This window comes from Manis javanica, chromosome 10 (assembly GCF_040802235.1).
Source record: "Manis javanica isolate MJ-LG chromosome 10, MJ_LKY, whole genome shotgun sequence".
Classification (NCBI taxonomy): domain Eukaryota; kingdom Metazoa; phylum Chordata; class Mammalia; order Pholidota; family Manidae; genus Manis; species Manis javanica.
The window spans coordinates 79,313,114-79,335,452 of record NC_133165.1 but is presented as its reverse complement, the minus strand read 5'-3'; the positions used below and the strand labels follow the sequence as shown (position 1 = coordinate 79,335,452).

Sequence of the window (22,339 nt, the reverse complement as noted above, 5' to 3'; positions counted from 1 at the left end):
ATGATCGAGAGACATCCATTCTGAGCAGAGCTCGGGACAGCCAGCAGCAGGCACTGACAGATGCCAGGTCGCTCAGCCTCTGTCCCCTCATGACATGGGCAGGCAGAAATTTCCCAACTCTGCCACAGGACAGAGTTCTGGTATTCTCCCAGATCAGCTCTCACCCTTACACTTCCTTCTCCCCAGCCGTCTTCTCATCTCCCTGCCCAGCATCTTACTTCTACAGCACTTGTCCTATCCATAGGGAAGCAAGTCTATTTGTTAACAAGTAGGTTTTCTGGGAAATGCTCACTACTCATTTTGGGAAACTTGGACCATGTCTGTGAACTCTGATGTTACAAGCCTAAGAACAGGTCCTGGTCTACCTGTTCGAAGTCCTGGGCCTCTTAATCCTGACTGTGGAGTGTAAAACTTGTGGACATAATCACTGAGGGCCTCCTCCTGCTCAAATGCTCAGGACACCTAGAATGTTAAACTTGGAATAACCACTCGCTCTGCTCTTAGAAATCTTAAACTGTATTCACCAGATGCATTAAACATGTACTCCAGCAGGGTAGGTACCCATTTGTCAGGAGCATTGAGAGAAAATCTGTATTTACAATCCCCTTGGCTCAGGGGGCCCAAATCCAAAGGGGCCTTAAGCTGTGAACAGCTGCTCAGTGGCACAGAGCTGCAGGCTTTTCCCCAAGAGTCCAGGTTTTGACTTGGGATTGCAGTAAGGGCTTAACCTAACAATGCAGAAAATGCATTAAAAACTTTCCTCCCTGTACCCACGTAAAAACCAAGCCCATATCACTGGCTCCTCTGACTTGGACTCTGAAGTTTCCTAAAGAAAACCCAATTTTACATCTCTGTCACATCCCAGGTATCTCAGAGGCTACTTCCCCAAGATCTTGCTCTTCTCACGGATCTCTCTGGCAACCAGTTACCACCCTGGCACCCTGAGTTCTTCCTTGGGGCCAGGGAAGGGGAGGGTGCTGTTCTGCTTGCAGCAAGGCTGCTCCCCTCAGCATTTACTGGGCACTGACGTTGGGCCAGGCACCAGCAATGCACTGAGACCACAGGGACCACATCACACCCTTCCTTCTAGAGGTCTGTCTCCTTCCCTGGGGGTATATTTGTTAGCAACCTCATGAAATGATGCCAAAACTCGGCCTCCTATCTGAATCTGCCTCTCTCCACTCCAACATACCCTGTCATGGAAAATTAAATGGCACTGGTGAGACAATTTGTGGCCACATCTCTAGTCCCACCAGATATTAGCAGTCCCACTGCTCTCACTGGGCCGAGAAGATTCCCCCTCTCACCCCCAGGGATGTTCCCCCTGAAAGGGCGTTGGGTCACTGACTTAACTTCCCTCTAAATATAGGTCAACAAGTTAACTCTGGGGAATTCCAGGTACAGGAAAGGAAAATGTGCTATCTGAAAGCATGCTGGCATCTGTTGAGCAGGATCCTGCTGCTGAACAGCCGAGGGCCTGATACGCTGAACTCAAGAGGGGCACAACCACAGCAAGCAGATAAAGAACTCCCAATTCAAATTTCCTTTTTTTTATTCTAAATAAAAAACCACACTTTCTGCTGAACAATGGAATATAAAAGAATCAGATGTACAACGATTTTAGACATCTACTATCTGGGAAAAGAAGTTTACAAAATATACAAAACTTTACAGCAATAGATAGTAAACACTTAAATATTAGGAGGTCAGTACTTATTAATTTAATGGAAGGAGTTAGACGTCAACAACTCTTCTTGGTTTCGTAAGAGACTTCAGCTAGTACAGGTGGAGGGGGGAGTGGGCTGGACAGGGGACGGATGTTAGAGTTAACAGTAAAACCGAAAGTTTCATTTTCAACATTGCGCGTGATGAGTGACCACGCTGAGAGCAGTGCTGTGCACCCACTCTTCCTGACTCCGCACAGGATCAGGGAAAAGGGCATGTGGGGGCTCCCAGGTGGGCACTCCTCCACATGGCCCGCTCCCATGCCAACAAAACCAGTGTCCATCTATAAAGGGATTTAAATTCATTTCCAAAGTTGAGTAGTCTAGGCAAACAGGCCACAGCAGGTGGCCAGAAAAGGAAGAAAAATCATCAGTAGCAAACCTGACTGGAGAGCAAGTTTTAAGCCCAAAGGCTTGTCCTGGAGACAAAAGGGAGCTGCTCAGAAGAGAAAAAAGTTAAGAACTTTTACTCATTTCCTGATTCTTAGGGGTCCCTTGAGCCCAACCTCCACTTCCTTTTTTCCCCAACTAAGAATGATAAAGACTCCACAGAGCCATAAAATTTAGGACCAAACATTAGGGTACAGCAGAGCTTCCCGGTGGGTACTGTGGCATCAGGGAGCCACCCATAGGTCACAGGTTGGCTGGAATGCTGATGCCCTTCTCTGGCCATAAGCAGCCTCTGCTGTTCAACCCTGTGTGTGCCAGGCAAGCATTAACCTTTTCCCCTAGGAAACAAGCTGGGAATGACCTCATGTTTAGTTTACTGCTCTACAGCCCCACCTTGAAATTCTTACTAATTTTTAAACAAAGGGCTCTGCAAATTATGTAGCCAGTTCTGACTACGGAACAAGGAGAAAAATGGGAGAAGACAAGACATTCAGGGTCACAGTGAACCTTGGAACAATACAGCAGGAGACAGTGCTAACCTGGGCTCTGGGGCAGAGGGGGCAACAAAGTCAGAGAGGGTTGGGAAAAAAGACAGACCTTCCCCCAGGGCCACAATATAGTGTTTCAAGTAAAACAGTTTAGAAAAGGGTGAGCTGGAGGCAAAGGCAGTCAACATGACTCCACAGAGGTGAGTTCAGGTGTGAACGTGGGGGACACAAGGATCAACAGGTCTGGTCAGTGAGCCCCATGAGCTACCGATGCTGCCACAAGTCTGCCTGCAACTAACCAGGTCACTTGCTCGACCACCTGGCCCCAGGAGAGTCAGGGCTGCAGCTCTTTGTTTAGTGTTTCAGGGCAAACTTTCAGGATTTACTTTTTGGTTTACTGGCAAAAAGGGAAAACTTCACAGTTTGAGGTTAAGTAATACAGACTACGCAGCATCCATGATGCCCTCGTTTAAAAAAAAGGGTTTCTCCAGCACACTGATCCCTTCTCAGCTACCTGGTGGGGCTGGGGTCCGGTATCACCCCTCTCAGATTCAGACTCAAAAAATCAATGCTCACCAACAGTCTAGGAGGGAATCATTCAGGCTTGAAAGGCTCAGTAGACACTTGATTGTAACTTTTATACATTTTCCTTGTTAAATTTCTAATGGTCAATGTGGGAAACGGAAAGCAAATCAGGGAAAAGTCTCAGCACTCTGTCCTCACAGGCATGTCCGAGGGAGCACTAAGCCATCTGGGAGGGGTGATGAAAGGTGTCCACGAGTTCAAGGCCTTTCGTGTGCTGGTCACCCCACCAGAGAGCCAGGTAGCCAGCTCAGAGGCTTTATGAGCTTAGGGCTAAGCAGAAAGGCAGCAGACCCAACGTGTATAGGGCTTTGGTCCATCCTCACACCTTAATACCTTAATGCAGCTCTCCAAGTTCAGGGAGGGGGAGAAAACGCACAGACAGGCCCCCATGTGACTTGACCCCTCCAACCCAGCCCCCTGTCTATCCAGTCACAGGAAGGGATGGGAGGAAAGGCCTAGGAATTTAACAAGCTCCAACTTTTCAAACTTACATTCATTACCTAAAGGGTTCCCTGGGTTTATTCTGCGAGAGACTATCTGGAGAGAAAGAGAAGAACTTGCTTGTTTAAAGGCTTGACACATTCTCCCCTAGTTCTGGCCCCATTTCCCAGATCTCTGACCAGGACTGTCCCCTAGAATATGGCTACTTGCTGGGGAGAAACTCATTTTCCTGAAGTCACTTATCTAAAAGAGATGCTGGGTAATATGTATATGAAAACAAATATAAATAAATATTAACGTCAACAGGCTTTGTGAGTTAATTAAAACTACTTGCTTGTGAAACAGCATGGGCTGCTGCTGAGTCCCATTAGGGGAGTGTCAGAGTGGAGGCCAGGGACCCCAGAGCTCACCTGAGCAGGGTGAGGTAGTATGAGTTACTGAGGTGCCACCTTGTGAACACGAGATCCGAGCGCCCTCTCCCTCAAGCCTTCTTTGGGCAAGACCCCCCTCAAAAGCCAACAGAGAACGGAGCTAACCAGCCCCACCGACTGGGCAAACGGGTTTCTTAGCCACCCCACGCGGGCCTGAACCAGCTGCTATCCAATAAGGCCACCTGGTGGCAATGCAGTGACAGATCAGGATAAATCCCACCAGGTCAAAGATGAGTGGCCAAAGCCCCCACCCAGTCAGCACAAAGGAATCACCAGGTCCCCGGACTGGACAGACTGAGTGCGCAAGCCGCTCCACGCCAGTTGCTTGGGTCCTTTTAATTCTAAAGGGCTCACAGCCCACCACTCCTCCACCTCAAGGGGTCTTCTCACCTACTCTACAGAACACTTGCGGGTGGGAGACGATGCACATTAAGGCAAGGCTGCTGCTATCAGACAATCCCCACCTCTCCACCAGGAAACTCGGCCCACAGAAGCAGCCAGATGATAGACGACGGCTATCAGGTGGCTCCCTGTCCTCTGTGCCCCACTGGGAAGGCCTGATGTCCTGGGCCATCACTCCGTAAGATCATGTTTCTTTGGAATTCAGAAGACAACGCTCCCTTCCTTTCCCTCCAGGCTGCCACTCCTGGCAGCACTGCTGGACACCTCTTCTGGTTGGCAAGGATTTGTCCCCAAGCATTCTGACCTAAACAGAAAGCTCTGTCCCCAGTTTGGACCTAGCTGCCCAAAGATCTAGCGTCTGATCAGCAGATGAGAGCCATGCACCAAACAGGCCCCTCCAACCCTGCCGCCTTTTCCCCTGAGGGCTGGCACTGGAACCTCAGGTGAGCTGCCCTGCCGACTCATTTTTTTCCTCTGGGTGTCCCAGCTGGAGGCTGGCAGTAATACCCACAGTGAAAACCCTCTCCACCTCCTCTATTCAGTGAGGCTGTTGGTTGGATTCTTAGCAGCATAAAACCTATCAGTAAACTAAAATTTGAGAGGCTGGGGAAGTGCATCTAGCTGACACCAACTGCCTGACGAGATCCCAAAACCAGCCTCCAAAGAATCAAAATCACAGCCCTTCGTGGGCAAGAACAGATAAGGAGGTAAACATTGTAGGGCTGTTGCTTCTCCAAAACAGTAACAGCTCATGTGCTATCTCTTCTTTTTTTCTTCTTTAAACACAAGACATAACAAATTCCTAGCAAGGCAAAATTGTAACTTCGGCTGGGGAGGGACCAACAGTCACGAGAAAACCAATGTCCTGGCTGCCGCTCCGGAGCACTGGTGCTGCTGGGACCCAGTCAGCTGTCTGGGCTCTTCTCCGCCTCTTTGGAATGGACGACGTACATAAAGGTCTGCTCGATGGTGAAGTCAGGCGGGAGACTGCCCTTGTGCACACCGACATGCCTGCTCATGAGGTTCAGAGTGGAGCTGTAGTGGCCACAGACTGTGCAGCGGTACATGAGGGCCCCTGAATGTGTCTTCAGGTGGCACTTGATGGTTGACCGGCCTCGGAAGAACTTGTGGCACACCTTACACTGGTATGGCTTCTCGCCCGTGTGAATGCGCCGGTGGTAGTTGAACTCACTCGTGTGGGCGAACCTTTTGCCACAGACCTTGCAGCCATACTTGCTGTTCCCAGGCTGGCCCTGTACAGCCAGCTCTTCACTCAGAAACTCCTCCGCAGGCAGCTTCCGCTTCTGCAGAGCTGGGTGCTGTAGCCCAAAACCAGGGCGTGTGCCAAAGCCACTGTTGCATTTGTGCTGGCTGACATGGTAACGATAGGCAGCCTCTGACTTGAAGCTCTGGCTGCATAAGTGGCAGTGGAAGAGGGCATCTTCCAGGCTTTGGTGTACAGCCATGTGCTTCTCTAGCAGATGCCGGTCTACAAAGCTGTTTGCACAGACAGAGCAGGAGAAGACCGAGATGCCGAGGTGGGAGAGCGTATGCCACATGAGGCTGCACAGGTTGAGGTGGCGCTGGTCACAGATGCTGCAGGCCTGGCCCTTCAAGTTTAGATGGTCAAGGATGTGGCCCCGGACCACGTGGAAATCTTTGGCCAATGCCTTCCCACAGGCAGCACAGTTCAACTCTGTGGAGGCTGCCCCTGAAAACAGACCCAGCTTCCCAGACAGGGTATCATTGGGGTGGACAATTATGTTGTTCTCAAATATTCCATCCCGTCGGTGGAGTGTCAGCTGCCACTGGGTGAAGAATTTAGTTTCACACATGTCACAGGAAAAGAGGAAAATACCAATGTGGGACAGAACATGGGTCACCCGGGAGTTTCGGTCCTGGAAATGGGTCTCACAGACCTTGCAGTTGCCTGTTAGCAGGTCCACGTGGTCTCGAGCATGCTGTCGGATCAGTTGGATGTTGGGCTCTAGAACTTTCTTGCATACCTGGCAGGGCATGGCCTTATTCTCTCGGTTGTCACTCTCCCCAAAAGTCAGCTCATCCTCACTGTCATCACTCAACTCAATCACCTCCTCAGCTGTGCCTATCTCCTCAGTGGGGTCTTCAAACTGCAAGTCATCATCCCCCAGATCCTCTAGGTGGAGCTCATCCATCTGCCCAAAGCCTGGATCTCTGGAGAGGTCACTATTGCTCACACAGGAGTTGGTCCCAGTGGTAATGTCTATTGCAGAGTCAGGGCTGATGAAGTTATTTTTACTGTAGTCTCCATTGCTCTGAACTTTGCATGGCTGGCAGGAGCTTGAGCTGGTTTGGACGCCCATGCTGACAGTGCCTGGGACTGGCTGGGTTGTGATACTAGGAACAGAAGTGAAAGGAGCAGGGGCATCATGGTTTTCTGTCTTTGGTGGCAGTGGCTGCTGTGGCGGAGGCAAGCTGTGGTTAGTGTCATTGGTAACATTTCTTTCTTCCTCTTTATAGCTTCCCCCAGCATCACCAGGTAGCACATAGTTTCTGTCAGCACCAAAGTGCTCCCCACCACCCCGGAGTTCTCCAAGGGGATGGGTGGGTCCTGTTGAGCTACCAGTCAGGGTACCAGGGTTGCTGCCACTGCTGCTGGTCAGGGGCTTGGCCACAGCAGTGCTCTCCAGGTCGGGAAACGTAGAGTGACAGGCCCGGAGGAGGTCCTCCATACCCAGGCGTTCCGCTACCTCATAGATGACTCCGACATTGATCAGGTCTGTGAAGAGCTCGGATGTGTAGACAAAGCTCAGAATCTTCTCAAAGTTGGCGGGAGTGATGAAGTCCACCACATAGGTCCTGGCAGCATCAAGCCCAGTGTTCAGGAAGAGGTTCTGGAAGTAGCCAGCCGCACAGGCCAGCACAGCTTTGTGGGCTGGGAAAGAACGGCTTCCCACCACAATGGTGACGTCGCACATGGTCTCGGAGAGCCGGCACTTGTTGAGTTCCTTCAGCAGGTTGTTGGGATGGTTGGTGCTTTGCAGTTTGATCCTCATGCCCATCTTAGCAGCTCCAATGTTGCCTCCTTGTCAGCACAGTTCATCTGTGGACAGAAAGGACAGGTGGATGGCCAAACACTCCCCTGCCAGTGAGGTCTCTGCAGGAGAAAATGCCACCAGCCAGAGCTGCCAGGCCCAGGCAGCAGGGCTGAACGGGTTTGGGGGACGTCTAGTTCTGCTGGGGGCAGGGACAGCAAAGTAATGGGATGATGGCCTCTGTCCCCACATATTCCCAAAGACAAACTTGTTATGACAAATCCAAAAGCATTTTTTAACCATCTGATAGCTTAGTTTCTAAGTCAGTAAGAGAGGTCGCAGGCCTGGTAAGACAGAAGCTAGTACCTCAGAGCCAAGCCAGAGGCATCCTCTCCAGCACCACCTTATACTTTACCACAGCAGCTGGCTCAAATTTTTCTATTAACATCCTAATTTCCCCTGAATCCCATCTCTCTGAGTATAGTCTCTTCCCTGAAGGCATCAAATGCCATATACATACTTGAACAAAATTACCAAAGCTCCATAAGCTGCTGAGGAAAAGATAAGGATGCTTCCACACTGTTTCCTATCACTGCTATCATTACAGTCCCTAAATGAATGTGCTGCTCATTCACGTGTCCCAACTCCCGACTCATGCTACCTGCCTGCTCCTTTGCCCTCCATCAGCCAGAGCCATTCGGATACTGCCCTCACGTTCTCTCTTCCTGTGAAGGGTGTTAAAGCCCTCAGAACCCAGAGAGTGAAGCTGAACAAAACTGCTTTATTATTTCTGTTCACCACCCTTTTCGGGATTAATGCATATGTTGGCCAAAACTAAGAGACTTCCCTGAGGCCGTAAGAAGGCAGGTAACTACACAGTAAGACTCCAGAAGCCCGGCTCCACAGAGCCCCCATTCCGGGCCCACAAGCCGAAGGTGAGCTGGTGGCTTCTCCCGCGGTCTCGCCCTCGCCTTCCCCCGCCTCCCCGGTCTCCTGACTCCCAGCTTCTCCCGGGGCCCAGGACGCTCTGCGCATTGTGGGGTGCCGGTCCAGCACCCCCGGCCCGGTGGCCACCCACCGACGGTCTGCAGGTCAGGCCGGAGAAGCCTGGGATGGGGGGTCGGGAAGGGGCAGACACGAAACTTCCGCGAAGGCGCCCCAGGCCCGCGGCGCCGCGGTCTCGCCTCTGCAGTCGCGGACCCGGGAGTGGGGGCGCTCCACGGGGGCCCCGAGTCCTCGACCGCGGCCCAAACAGCGGGGGGTGCCCCGGGACGACGCCGGGGGCGCGCGGGCCGGGGCGGGGGGCGCGGGGCTGGGGAGCTGGGGGCGGACGGGAGGGGCGAGCGGGTACGAGAGAAAGGCTGCGGCGGGGTCGGGCCTCGGCCGGGGCAGCCCTCAGCCCGGCCGCGCTTACCCGGCTCCGCGGGCCCGAGCACCATCGCCGCCGCCTCACACAAAGGCCCCGGCCCGCCGCGCCCGGCCCGACGAGGAGTCGGCGCCGCCGGCCGCGGCCAGACTCTCCATCCGCCGCGCCGCTCGCCGCGCCGGCCCGGGCCGCCCCCGCCGCCCTGCCCGCAGCGCCCCCCGCCGTCCCGGAGGAGGCAGCGCCCCCCGCCGCCGGGCGCCGGCGGGCTCCGCGTGTCCACCCCCGGCAGTCCCGCCTTCCCCAAAGCGCGGCACACCGGGCGGAAGCCCGCTCGCTCTTCAACCTCGTACGTGCACTAGCGAAGTCTTCCCCGGTTCTGAGCTGGAGGCGCCTCCTCGTCTACGTCTCATGGCCCCAGAAGCTTCTCCAAACGTACACTATTGTAGTTTTACAAAAAGGTGTTACTTGAGTTGACTGAGTTTGGTCCCCTCCTCTGGTCTGCGGGCTCCCCGAGAGCAGCCTTCTGTGCCTGCAGGCCCCGGCCTCCCAGAGCGCCGCACGCTTGTCGGTCCACAGCGTGGGTGCTTCCTAAGGCCCGTCTGCCCCTCCCCCAAAGGCTGGACGAACATGTCCATGAGAGCTGGGCCCACGTGGACCCCTGAAAACTCGCCGCTGCCCTCCTGTAGCCTGGGTGTTCAGGGCACGGGACCCACAGGATCCTACTGCGCCTTGGCAGCTCAGGCCTGTGTCCTGCTGCCTGGCTCCCCTAAGGGGGAGTGTAATTTGCTACCCCAAAATATGCCTCTTGGGCATAAGGATTGTTTCAGGCTGACTACTTTTAAGAAACAGCAGAGACAAGAGATGCTCAAGAAAACTGAGTAGAACTTGAGACCGGGACCATGGGCTTAGACAGAATAGGGTGAGGGCCTCTGGAAAATGCAAGGCAGGCTATTTACAGTCAGAGCAATGTAACTACATGCAAGGAAACCCTCTATCAAAACTCTGTGTTAAGCATTAAGCTCTAGAGTCATTCTTCAGTGAGATCAGTTAATATTCCCCAGATAAAAAGGAGTAGCACATGTTTTTATTATGCTAATCATTTGTAATCATGCGTAAGATTCACTTTAGCATGCTAAAAGGCCCAGGCCTATGTGCTATCTTTCCTCCTTCAGATCTGATAAGGTGATTTTGCAAACTGGGCAATTAATTTAGCACGCAGACCCAGCTGTAAACAACATAGTAAAAGGCAGGAAGGATTCTACCTTAAATATAAGATTGCATTTTAACACCCAGGAAGTTTAAGGAGTAAGATTCTTAACGTACTCTTTAGCAAACAGACAATACCTTAGCCCACCTTGGGAGCTGGGCAGGCGGTCTTTTGATATGCTCCCAGACCAAGATGCCGGTATCCCAGGGCGAAATCAACGCAGGAAATTCTTACGTTAAGTTAATTCTAAATATTCACGGACTCCTAAGCTTTTTTCACGTCCCAAATATCCTCAACTGCGTGTAAAACCCCTAGACAATGCCCCACCACGGACTCTCTTGTCCCCCTCCTGGCTCACACCAGGAGCTCTGTCTGTCCTCTCACTGTATCTCTCAATAAGTCTCCCTGGCTCTCCTACCTTGACTGTTTGCTAAACTCATTCTTCGACTCCACAAACAAGAATCCCGGCATCAAAACCAAAACCACCCACCCCGCCTGCTGCCCCCCACCCACCCCACAATACCACCAAAGACATTAAAAGTCATCACCCCACTCTCCCTCAATACATAGGGACGCCTCAGGATCCAGGACCCTTTGCTTCAGGTGCCCCTGTCTCTGTCCACTGCCCAGGGAGAGAATGCAGCCAGACACAAACCCTCAGGGCAGCACTTGGTAGAGCTCAGTAATTTCTCCATGAATGAATGGGGAGAGGAGTACTGTAGTTCCTGAGGGAAGCAGTGTTCCCGGCCCAGGGCAAATAAACCGGTGTGACCAAAATTAGTCTAAGGAAAGGCTAGAGTGGGAGAAACCCTTTTATTGCTCACAGTGATACCGGCTCCGTTTGCACGTGCTCTCTGGTTTCTCCCATCCCTTCTAGCAAAAGCCCACTTAGTGTTCTCTCTCTCAGTCCCAGTGAGGCGCTCACTTCCCCACCCGCCCCTTCCGGGAGAAACTCCATGTGGGTGGTCCACGGCGACTGACAGGCGCCAGACCAATTATGCAACAGAGGGGAGGAGAGAACAGCCTCTCTCCACTCCTTGCCCCAGAGACTGAAAGAAGCTGCAGTGGGTACATGTAAATGAGCTAAGACCAGGCGAGAGATTCTGGAGATACTGCAATTTACCCCAGAGGGACACACAGGATGTTACCACTGATGTAAGCCAATTGGCTGTTTAGCAATCATCAGTTCTATTGGTGACTTTGGGAGACCATTTCCCCTTTCCCACAACGTAACTAGTGATAGACTATACTGAAAGCAAACTTGCTACCAAATGCTACCAGCGTGTAGTGTGTATTAGCAAGGAGATACCAAAGCAACCATATGAACTGTTCTTGTGGTCCGGGAGCAGGCAATCCCACTTAGCTCTCTGGTGCAATGGTCACTTGAAGGCTAACACACGTTCCAATGGCAAGCCAGCCACTACAGCTGCAGGAGGTAACCGAGTACCCCTAAATTATACAACCAGCAAACTGCAAACCCCAGCATAACTCTGAGACTGTGGCCTGTTCAGTCTTTCTAACCAACTGCCTTAACTGTCTCTGACTGTCTACACCAATAAATGTACTTCACATGCTAATAAGTCCCACTAAAGGTTAGATTAGGTTTATACTGCTTATGCTTGTGATATTGTAATTTATAAGAAATATATATGGTCTTCATCCCTGTTTCTGGCACAAAGCTCTTAGGGATTTCCTAGGTGATGAAAGCCTAAAGTGCCTTTTGTTATGTGAGGCACCTGAGGATGGGCTGGTTGCCTGGAGAACCAACCTTGTGAATAAAGGGTTGGAACTTTTAGTCCCAACCCCCTGACCGCCGGGAAGGGGATGGAGGTGCGGGGATCACTGGTAATCAATAATTTAATCAGTTATATCTGTATAACGAAGCCTCCAGAAAAACCTTAAAGGTCTGGGTTCGGAGAGCTTCCAGCTCAGTGAACACATGGAGAGTCAGGGGGAGGAGGGTGGTGGAAGTTCTGCCTTCCTTTCTCCATGCCCTGCCCTGTGCGTCTCTTCCCCCTGACTGCTCCTAAATTCTATCCTTTTATAATAAACTGACAATCTAGTGAGTAAATGGTTTCCTGAGTTCTGTGAGCCGCACTAGCAAATTAATCCAACCAGGGAGGGAGTCGTGGGAACCCCCAATCTGTCACAGGTTTCAGAAGCACAGGAAACAACCAGAGGCTTGAGACTGGCATCTGAAAGAGGGGCAGGGGCTGTCTTATAGGACTGAGCCCCCGATGGAGTCTGACGCTGTATCCATGTAGGCAGTGCTGGAGCATTGCTTGTTGCTGTGGAGAAACCTCCCACTCCACACACGTTGGAATTGGGTCCAGAATCTTTAATACGGGCATCTTTTTTGAAGTTAATCACCATGCAATCACAGTAACACGCAAGCACACGCTAAGGAAAGAAGGGCCAGGAATTCAGTCAAGGTCTTTTTGACCAAGTCTCCGCAGGCACCAACCTCTTTACAATGGGAAGAGGAGGGCCAGGACTCCTTCACACATTCTCCAAGCACAAAAACAGGAATCTGCTTTAAATCTTGTCTTTATATTTCCCGGAATCCCATACTGCAATTTCTGTCAGTCCCACCAGAGAGCAACCTTTCTGCATTTATGCTCCTACTTGGCAACACACTTGTGTCATCCCAGCTCACCTGCCCAACTCTCAAGTCTGAGCAGAGACAAAACCTGAAGCTTTCGTGACCCAAATAAATTCCCCAGACTTTGCAAAAGTAACCCCACTTTAAAATCCTCTAGATAGGTAATTTTGAAAAGCCAGCAAAATGGCTCATACAGAAAGACTTAAGGATCTGGGGTGAGGGCATTCTTTGACTTCTAGCAATAAACCTGATACCAGGATAGAGTTGAGCTCTCCCTTCTTTCCCACCCCCACCACACAGCTGTGGGTCCAGAGTTGCCCCAGTCAAGTTCTGGAAAGAGAGAACTTTCACTGAGGTGAAAGAACCACAGGAAATAGCCTCTGTCTCTAATGCCTGGCAACTGCATTTGGGAAGGTCTCTCCCTGAGCACTAGGTGAAGAAGCAGTAGGAGAAACCTCAACAACCTGAATGGGGGAGGGCTCTTGACTCTGGGCAAGAAAGAATTCTGGAACTGGTCAGACAAGTGTAGGTAAGGAAGGAATTGATTAAAGCAAGAGTAGCAGGGAATGGCAGCTGCCTGAAAGTGCAGAGGAAAAGAGGGAAAGTTCTCGGTCTAAGGCAGATTCCCTTGCCAACTCCTGAAGCCAGGGTCACCTGGCATCCTGTGTCCCCTTGGATCTGCACTGCATGTAGGCTAGCCCCTACCACTCCAGAATTTTGGGGAGCCACGGAGCACAGGATGCAGTGAGATTATGTTCTGAGAACTTCCCAAAGAGAGGAGATTTTCAGTCAGGCTACTAAGAGCAGATAGCACAGCTGCAGTCTTCTGCGGGTCACCCAGGCGACGGAAACATGCAGGTCCAAATCTGAGCTTTTAGCAGCCCCTTCCTACTTACCAGGAGCAAAACAGAGATAAAGTGAAGACTTGGAAACAAAATGAAATAACAAAGAGACAAACCGCAATAATTTGAGCAGTGAGAAAGCTTTATTTGAAAGTACACACTTAAAGAAAGGAAAGTGCTTGCATCCTCAGAGACCAGGTACACTGAAAGGTTGGGGATTCTGTCTTTTAAGGCTTTCAAGAATGGGGCAAAGGGCAGAGGGGGGTTGTTGGGCGTAGGCTTGATTTATGGTCTCAAGATGCTTATCTCTGCTGAGAGACACCATGTCTCCTCTCCTCTGTTATCAGTCCTCCAGCTAATTTTGCTAAATAAACCTAACACAAGGGATTTATTTATCCTGTTCTTCTCCAAGATAGTAGTTACCCTCAAGCAGTGGGGACATATCAGTTAAGACTGCCTGCCCTGTCTTAAGGTAAACTGTTGGGTTATTGTCTGATTACCAGATAATATGTTTGGAATCTTAGCCTTAAGATGGAGTCCCTCCTGTTCTTACCATACTGTTTATAACTCAGCATTTTCACTATAGGCAGGAAAAGTTCATCATGATGCTTGTCTCATGTCCCTGCCCCACCTCAGCTCCATGGCCCCATCTTGACATGGCCTTGAGAGAGTTGAGTTTCAACTTTGTATCAGGGTGGTTCAGGGGCATGGCCAATGCCCTTGCACTAAGCCAAGAGCGGGAGCCTGAGGATTTCCTAGGCTGTTCAGTCAGGGCACAGAAACCTTTTTGGATCAGTGGGCAGTGAGAGCTGGCACATCAAATTAGTAAGACACATGCACATACTTCATTTGGTAAATTTGCCTGACACACACTGCAGACCACTAGACCAGTGTTACAGGGGCTGTTAACAGTTGCATTATAGAAGAGTCTGAAATAAATTTTTCCCTTTATAAGAACTAAGGTGGCCAGTTAACACTGAAGATCCTTCTCAGCCTCTGCAATAACTTCCCTGTCTGTGCCCCACCACAGCAGAATCAAGTGTTTGCCTGTTCACAGCCCTGTTAGACTATAAACTCTGTGTATAGGTCACCATCTCATCTGTGTGACCTGTTACAGGCCCCATGCTGAACATGTGGGGACAAAAAAATGGCACAGTACCATGGATGCATTCCCCTCTGTGGCTGATTTTCTGCACAGCCTTGATTCCCACCTCCCTTCTCTACAAAGTAGAGTCAGATTCAGGGATTGATATCTCCTGGCCCAACCTAGAAATACAGATAAGCCATTCACAGTATCTGTTTTTTCCTTATCTGGAGCTGGTCTATGAAAGATTTGAATGTTAGAAACTATTTCCCAAATTCATTTCTTGATTCTTTTAATCATTACATAAATCTTCTGATACTGTGTGAAGGACTGAGGAAGACACTGCTAGGAAAATAAATATGTGTACAAAATGAAGGTACTTCCTTTTATGTATATGTGTGTGTGCATACAGTGTGTGTGTGCGTGTGTGTGTGTGTGTGCATGTACACATGCATACAGTATGATGTAGCTGGAAGAATCAGGGAGAGAAAAGCCCACCCACTCACCAAACATCACTCTAGGTCATATGTAAAAATCCTTTATTGTTGAAGAGTAGAGAGACATCATATTTTTAATGTAGGACTCTACAGAAACTCCAGGGGAACCTATAGTCAATGCCAGCTGGGATTGGGGATGCTTGCTATGCAGTTTCTACATCAGGATGGGGTAGAGGGATGGGGAAAGAGTGAAACCACAAGAGTATTAAAGGATGGGAAAGGACAGGGACATAGAAGCGCATGCACCTGGGGACTGGGAGTCTTCATGAGGCAGCCCTGGAGTCCAGGACTGGAGTGCTGAGGACCAAAAAAATGAAGTCACATCTTCTGTCCTGGACAACTCCCACTGACCACCTACTGGGGAAGCAGGGGCAGGGTGTGTAAGGAGAAGGTGGGAGAAGGGAAGTTGTAACCCTCAGCCATCCCCTTAGCCTTGGAAGTAGAGGACTGAAACTCCCTAGCTTGTGCCTTCCCACTGGCATGTTTATCATGCTTACAAATGCCTGTGTACACGGTCTGTGGGGCCCATGCAGAAAGATGTAGTGACAAAGTTCATATTCTCCTGGCACCCCCATGACCCAGACATACACACAGTCCCATCCAGTGTGCCCTGATACTAATGCCTCCTGGCCTCACCTCCTCTTTCCAGAAACTTTCAGAGGAAGAACAGGCCCAGGGGTCATTTCCCTTTTCAGCAGTTTCACATGAATAAGCTGTCACAATCATCTGTGTTGATGCACTTCATCTAATCTCCCTTAAATGCCAGCCCCCAGGGACCTATGTCCTATTCTTCCTGGCACCAAACAGGTTGAGAAGGCTCCATCAATGGTGAGATTATGAAGACTGCAATTATGGACCTGGTCCCTCTGAAAGAGCCTAGATTCACCAGCAAACATTAAAAGTAGATTTCCACAATGCACTTGTTTCCGCCATTTATATAAAATACTATGGCAAAATTGCACTGTAATTATCTTTACGGCCGATGTATAACGTTAGGGGAGAATATGTCATCCAGATATAGCTGCCCATGTAATTATCTGGCAGTCGGCAGGACTGAAATAACCATCTAATGAGAGCAAAATGATACGGTGAGTACCATGTAATCAGCGAGTTACGGTTATTATGGCTCTCCCAGCCCTCTCACCCAACACTGCATGGGGGCCAGACCCAGTCACTTAGCCCAGGGAGTCCTGCACAGGCTGTTTCCTGGAGAGCCACTGAGAGCTCCTTCTCTTTGGGGCTCCCCTGAGACCAGTGAGTGTGGGTAACAGGGACATAAGGAGAGGGGCAGGAGTCTTTTGTTGAAAACTGAGGCTTCCCAATCCCTCTCCTTTCCCCCATCACCTTCTTTCTTTGGAAGCTAGTACGAAGAAAGCCCTTGGTTGAGCTGCTGTTGCTGTGTATGGGAAGATGGTGTCAAGACTGTTTCCATGTTTTGACTAGATACTTCCCTGGGAACTCTCACATGTGCATACCAAATAAGAGCTGTCAGCCCACTCGGGCCCAGGGTCCAGCCCCACAGCTCTAGGCACACAGACCAGAGCCAGCCAGGGTAAACACTAAGACAGTGCCCACCCCTCCCAGACTACACCAAGCATGATAAAGCCAACACATGGCTCTGTGTGCTGGGCACCGCTCTAAACACTTCCCCCTGCACTCAATCCTCAAACCCAGCCCTGCAAGGTAGTATGATCACATAACCTCAGAAGTAAGCACTATAGTTACGCAATTTGGCCAAGGGGACACAGCTAGTGAGCAGCAGTTCCAGAAGGCAAAGTCAGGTCATGCTGTTATCCATTATGCTACACAGAGTGACTGAGACACAGTTTCCAGCTACTCCCCATCAGATTTCAGAGTTCCTTGCATTTCTTCTTCAATCACCCTTGCAAAGAGCTATACACTGGTCCCAGTAACCCAAGATTCTAAATGGCCTGAACAGTTGCAGCCTTCCTGGGAGGCAAAAGAAGAACAGGATGTGGTACCAGTAATTATCAGATGGTGATCTCTCCATCTTTGGCATAGGTCATGAGAGAACGGGGCCTAAACAACAGCAGTGGCCCATCAGAGAAGCCACAGGGAAACCTCTTTCTTCCCATTTTTTTCCCCATTTCACTCCTTATACATTCATCCAGGGTTCCTGATATAGGGCAAGAGATTCAAAACAGGTGTAAGTGTGTGCACATGCACATGCTCGCAGACAAGCACCCACGTGGTCAGTGTGTTTAGCTGGCAGTGTGCTGGGTGCTGATGGTGCATTGTAGGGCAAATGTATGAGCATTAGTTAATATCTGCAACATCAGAGGAGACGCTTCTCTGGCAAACCCCTGCCCCAGCCCCCTGTTCCCCGAATAACATTCCTTACCTCAGTCCACACTGGGTGGGTACTTAAGGGCACCCAAGCTGGGGATGGTCTCTTGGTTCACATCAGTAGGAGTGTCTGGGGAAAGTAAGCACTGTAATTAGGAAGGACTTTTCTGTATGTCATATGTCACCCTCACTCTGACCCAACAGCAAAGGGCTGGCTATGAAGGGCAGCACTGGGAGACAGAGTTGTGAGGATATGCTCTGTTTGGGAGACAGGAAGAAATAAGAGCCCCCTGACCTCTCCCAGCTGCAGCAGGGCCATCTGATAAAGGTCTCCCTGCTCTGCTCCAAGGGAGAACTGGACTGTGGATCTAAGCTGATTGGGTAGAAGGGGCTGAGAAAAATTCACTGTAGCTAAGAAAAGTCCTGTCTTTCCCTCTGGTGACAAATTTGAGGCACAGGACTTTGGTCATATCTTTGCCAATACCCCAAGTCCTTCCACTGTACCCCTCCACACACTCCTACCTGGCTGGGTATTCCTCTTGCCCATAAGTCCCACAAAGAAGTCATGCATGTCACCTAAAGAAGAACAGTCCACATTGTCAACAGTGATGATGAAGGGTGATTCCTTTCCCGGACAGGCACTAAGACTTCTGAGACTAGATTTCTGGTCTCTGGTTCTTTATGCTGCCACAGTTCGACGCCCCCACAGTTAGCAGGCTACACCCTAGGCCCACCTTCTGCACACACCTCCCCCTCCTCCATCTTCCCAGAATTCTCTGGGCTAGCAGGTGCCTGGCTGAGAATCTTCTCAGCCTCCTCTTGGTTCCCAGCAACCAGCCAGGGAAAGGAGAGTCTACCACGCCCTTCACACCTGCTTCCTCCAAGTTCCAGTGGCCTCTCACATTCAGGATATGCAGCTGGCATACTGTTCATGCCAGCTGAGATAGGGCCAGCCAAACTAGTCGCTGGGCCCCTTGCCCATGGAGCTCTGGGCAAGTGGTCAGCAGAGATAAAAAGAGAGAAAAGTCTACTCACGTTTCTGGAGAAGTGACAATTCCTTAGGATCTGTGAAAGCAAAAACAAACATGTGACTGGGAAACAGATTCTGGAAAGTGACAATAAGAGGAGGTTCAGATCACATCACCCAATTATTCAGTAAGCCATCTCCAGTCTCTTTCCCACCTTGAAGAGGTCTCCTGGGCCTATTTAATCTTCAGAATTCTGGCCAAACACCCCTCTCCCCAGGCTGCTTCCTACCCATGCTAGCCTTGCTCAGCGTTTTGAGCAGTCCATCCAGAGAGACTGAGTGGCTGTCATAGAGCCTCCGGAGCAACGATGGAGGCAGCTGGTACAGCTCCTGGTCCATCTAGGGGAGAAAAACAAGGAAGGCTGAGGCAGGGCCTCACCCTCAACCCATCACTCATTTCCCACACGGAACAGCCTCTTTGAGAGGCCACCACCTGAACAGAGTTCAGCTGAACGGTCCTACTTCTTTCAGGATTTCCTCTGGTTTATGCTGGAAGAGAAGTGGGATCCCAAAATGTGGTCCAAGGACCAGCAGCATCACCTCTGGGAGCTTGTTGGAAATACATAATCTTGGTCCTACCCAAGACTGACTGAGACAGAATCTGCATTTTAACCAGGTCCCCAGGTGATTCCTACACACAGCAAGGTTTGAGAAGCTCTGGTATACACATGGGCATTCCTATAGGCTAACCAACTGTCCTGGTTTGCCCAGCACTAAGGGCCTTCCCCTTAGCTTTTCTAAGGATGTGGGCCTTTCACTGCTTAAGCTGGGATGGTCCTGGAAAACTGGGACAGTTGGTCATCCTGCCTCCAAAGCTCACAGGGGACTGCCCCTTCAGTCTGTTCCCAGTCCTGCCACTTCTCTGTGAGCTCTTTTCTCCCTGGCACATAAGACCTCAGTTTGCTCAAGGATGAGGTTGCCCCACTAAGTGAAAAGGCCATGAATTCCCCCACTCCCCAAAAGGCCCACCAGGCAGAGCAAGTGTCCTCTGGCCTGTCCCTGATTGAGTTGCAGACAGGACTGGGCCCTGGGGACAGGTGGGGGCACAGCCAGGACACACCGGCTGCCCTGAACCCTGCTCCCTGTCATAAAGCCGGAGATGTGTATCTCCATTTCCCACTGTCTCTCACTCTCTTTTCTTCCCCATGGGTTTCTACCTTTGGTTTTCTCTCTTTCTCCCCTTTTCCACCTGGATTTAGAATTTCAGGAAGGTGGCAAGCTGAGAAGGACACTTCTTCTCTCCTCTCACCTACAACTGATCCCCATTCTCAACTAGCTGCCAAGCAGGGGCTCTTAATTGTCTTGGTGACTTTTTTAGCAATTGGGCCACAGTGGGATGGTTGGAGGCCACACACCATGCGTCTAGGTAGTTGCAGCTGCAGGGGGACAAAGACAACCATCATGGTGGAGATTCTCACCGTGAATCTCAGCAGCACCTCTCTCATGAGCCCAGTGTCCCTGAGCTACTGAGCACACAGGGAATCGCGTTTACACAGGCTGCCCCTACTTACGTACCAAACCTGTTGCCCAGGCACACGTGGATCCTACCCTCATCCTGTCCCATGTTCCCTCACCCCCACAGACCTGCAGGAAGAAATGGCAGGATGGCTATCTCTTTCATTGACCCAAAGGGGCAAGAGTTAAAGCAAGTTTGTCTCAGAGGAATATACCCAGGTATTCTATCTCCAGCTGAAATTTTAGACTCCAAATCCAGCATCCAGCCCATATCTGGCATTCCCCATGTGTTTTTTGAACCAGTTTTGGTCTTTTGGATCTGGTGTAAGGCTGCCAGCCTGTCGTACCCTGGGGCACCCCACCAGCTGGACTGGTGATCTCTCTCCTTGCCCAGTATCCAGCTTCCCAGACAGCCACTTTCCCAAAATTGTTCAAATACTCTGCCCACCTCCTGTATGACATGTAAACAGATTTGAGCTGGAGAGACAGACTTCACACACTGAACAGGTAATAAGTCCTAACTGTAATCATCTTAAAAGCATTTGCACCAATGTAATTGCTGTGATTTCAAAAATTGAAAAGACTTCCTTCCTGCTCTACCTTGTCCCCCCACCCAGGCAACTCTTATTTTTTTTAGAGGAACATTGGAGATCTGGAGTCCAACCTGTTTTGTGGGTTCTGTTTCCTATTCTGACAAAGCAGAGGCTAGAGGGGGGCAAGGGAGAGGAAAGAAGGGGCTGGCCCTCAGGAGCACCTGAGGTTAATGGGGGTAGATGAGCAGGGGATAAGGGAATTCATTAGAATTTTGAAAACAAAATAATACACATAATTGATAGGTAAGATAGCATACAAATGACCATTTGGGAGAGAAAGTCTGATAGTATTTCATACCATCCAGGGACTGGACAGGATCTGCCCTGTGCAAAGGGACAGAAACTGTGCTGGACCATAGAAATCTAGAGGGCACCTCAGACCACCTAGCCTGCCTTCGCGGGTACTATCCCATCACCAAGACACCAGTCACCCAACCAACCAAACACCTTTTACATGCAAAGAGCCAAAGAGGGTCAAAGGCACATACAGACTTATATGGGGACAGTGAGAACATGAGACCACCAGAGATGCTCAAAAGATAGCCCAGGAATTCCCCAGCTGCCTGCCCCTCCTTTCTCCCTACACTGTGGTAAGAGTGCTAGCTCCCATATGTTCTCCAGTACTCTGCCAGGGTGGGCGCAGCTGGAGGGGCATCTTACCTTGCTGTGGCCCCTCCTGGGTGCCACCTGCTCCTGTGGCTCCTCACAGACAGCCCCGAAACTCCAAGCCAGGCTGAGAGCCAGGATGGCTGCAAAAAGCACGGTGCTCTGCATGGTGCCTGGGAGGGCAGAGGGGTGGGATGGGAAGATGGGAAGGGGGAGGACACATGGGAGCAGATGCAGGAGACATTCACAACCAGTTCCTGGCTTCACCCTGCTTCCCCAGCCACCAGCTCTCCAGTCCAGGCCTTGGTACTTGGGGGAGAGTATCTCAGAGCAGGTACTTGGTACTCTGGGGAGAGTATCTCGGAGCAGGAGATATATCCCTTAGGCTGCTTCCCTGCTCCCCACACACACTCCCCAGGATGTGCACCTCAATGAGAAATGTGCATTAGGGCTAGGGACTCTAGGTTTCTAAGGAAGATGATATATTTTTAGGGCATTCATGGGTCTATTTCCAGTGTTGGCTTGAAGAGGGATCCTGGATGCTATTTTCCAGCACTAGGTAACCCCAAGACTTAAGCAAAAACTTTCTAGTATTGGAAGAATCAGTCTGCACAGACAGGCTCCAAACATTACTAGTTCTCAACCTCTATCTTTCTGCTCACCTTCTCAGTACCCTGCTATCTGATCAAAGGCTGCCACCTTTATACCCTCCTGTCCTTAATTTCCTCCTGACTCTGGCCCCTGTCCTTTGATGCCAGCTCCAGTCCATCCAACATTCTCCTGCTCAAGCCTACCTGTGGAGCAGCTTGAGCCCAGGAGATGGTCTAGCAAATCAGGGAACTGGCTGGAGCCCTGCCTGCTCCCTACACGCACTGGTGTAGCTGCTGCCGCCGCCGCCTGGGAAGACAAAACAGGCAATGGATGGGATCTGGAAATGTGGAAGGAACTCCAGCCCAGCTCCCTGATAAAGGCTCTGGGAGGGTCTCGGGGAGCCAGAGGAGGGGCTGAGAATCACCAATCACAGGGTGGCTGGAGGGGAGGGGGAAGCTGATGGGAAGGAGGAGGATATAGGCTGTAACCACACACACACACACACCACGCACACACCACGCACACACCATGCACACACACCACAAAACCAGCAGTGAGCTGGAGTTATCCAGCAGCCCACTTTCCAGCAGCCCCTAAGTTAAGCATGCTAAGGAATGGTGATCTATGATCCATGCCAGATCTAGCCCAATAGGATTGGTCTCTGGTCTCATTCTCCTCTTTGTTCAC

At 50.7% G+C, this 22,339-nt stretch overlaps 2 protein-coding genes across 5 annotated transcripts; both read right to left on the bottom strand.

The window, feature by feature from the left end:
* Window positions 1–1,534: 1,534 nt before the first annotated feature.
* On the bottom strand, window positions 1,535–9,050 carry ZBTB39 (zinc finger and BTB domain containing 39). Of its 2 annotated transcripts, none has more exons than XM_036992246.2 (2): window positions 8,890–9,050; window positions 1,535–7,543 (listed from the first exon to the last, which is right to left on the bottom strand). In XM_036992246.2, the coding sequence occupies exon 2, from the start codon at window positions 7,500–7,502 to the stop codon at window positions 5,367–5,369; it is 2,136 nt and encodes a 711-aa protein (XP_036848141.1). In that variant the 5' UTR covers window positions 7,503–7,543; window positions 8,890–9,050; the 3' UTR covers window positions 1,535–5,366. The 2 variants fall into 2 exon arrangements, with proteins under 2 accessions (XP_036848141.1, XP_017498892.2); XM_017643403.3 differs by lacking the exon at window positions 8,890–9,050 and adding an exon at window positions 8,554–8,870.
* Window positions 9,051–15,104: 6,054 nt separating this feature from the next.
* On the bottom strand, window positions 15,105–21,984 carry TAC3 (tachykinin precursor 3). 3 transcript variants are annotated; one of them, XM_017643383.3, is made up of 7 exons: window positions 21,856–21,984; window positions 21,116–21,234; window positions 18,638–18,746; window positions 18,416–18,445; window positions 17,903–17,956; window positions 17,436–17,510; window positions 15,105–15,430 (listed from the first exon to the last, which is right to left on the bottom strand). In XM_017643383.3, the coding sequence occupies exons 2-6, from the start codon at window positions 21,227–21,229 to the stop codon at window positions 17,437–17,439; spliced, it is 381 nt and encodes a 126-aa protein (XP_017498872.1). In that variant the 5' UTR covers window positions 21,230–21,234; window positions 21,856–21,984; the 3' UTR covers window positions 15,105–15,430; window position 17,436. The 3 variants fall into 3 exon arrangements, with proteins under 3 accessions (XP_017498872.1, XP_017498873.1, XP_017498874.1); XM_017643384.3 differs by having other exon boundaries at window positions 15,105–15,427; XM_017643385.3 differs by having other exon boundaries at window positions 15,105–15,370.
* Window positions 21,985–22,339: the final 355 nt, after the last annotated feature.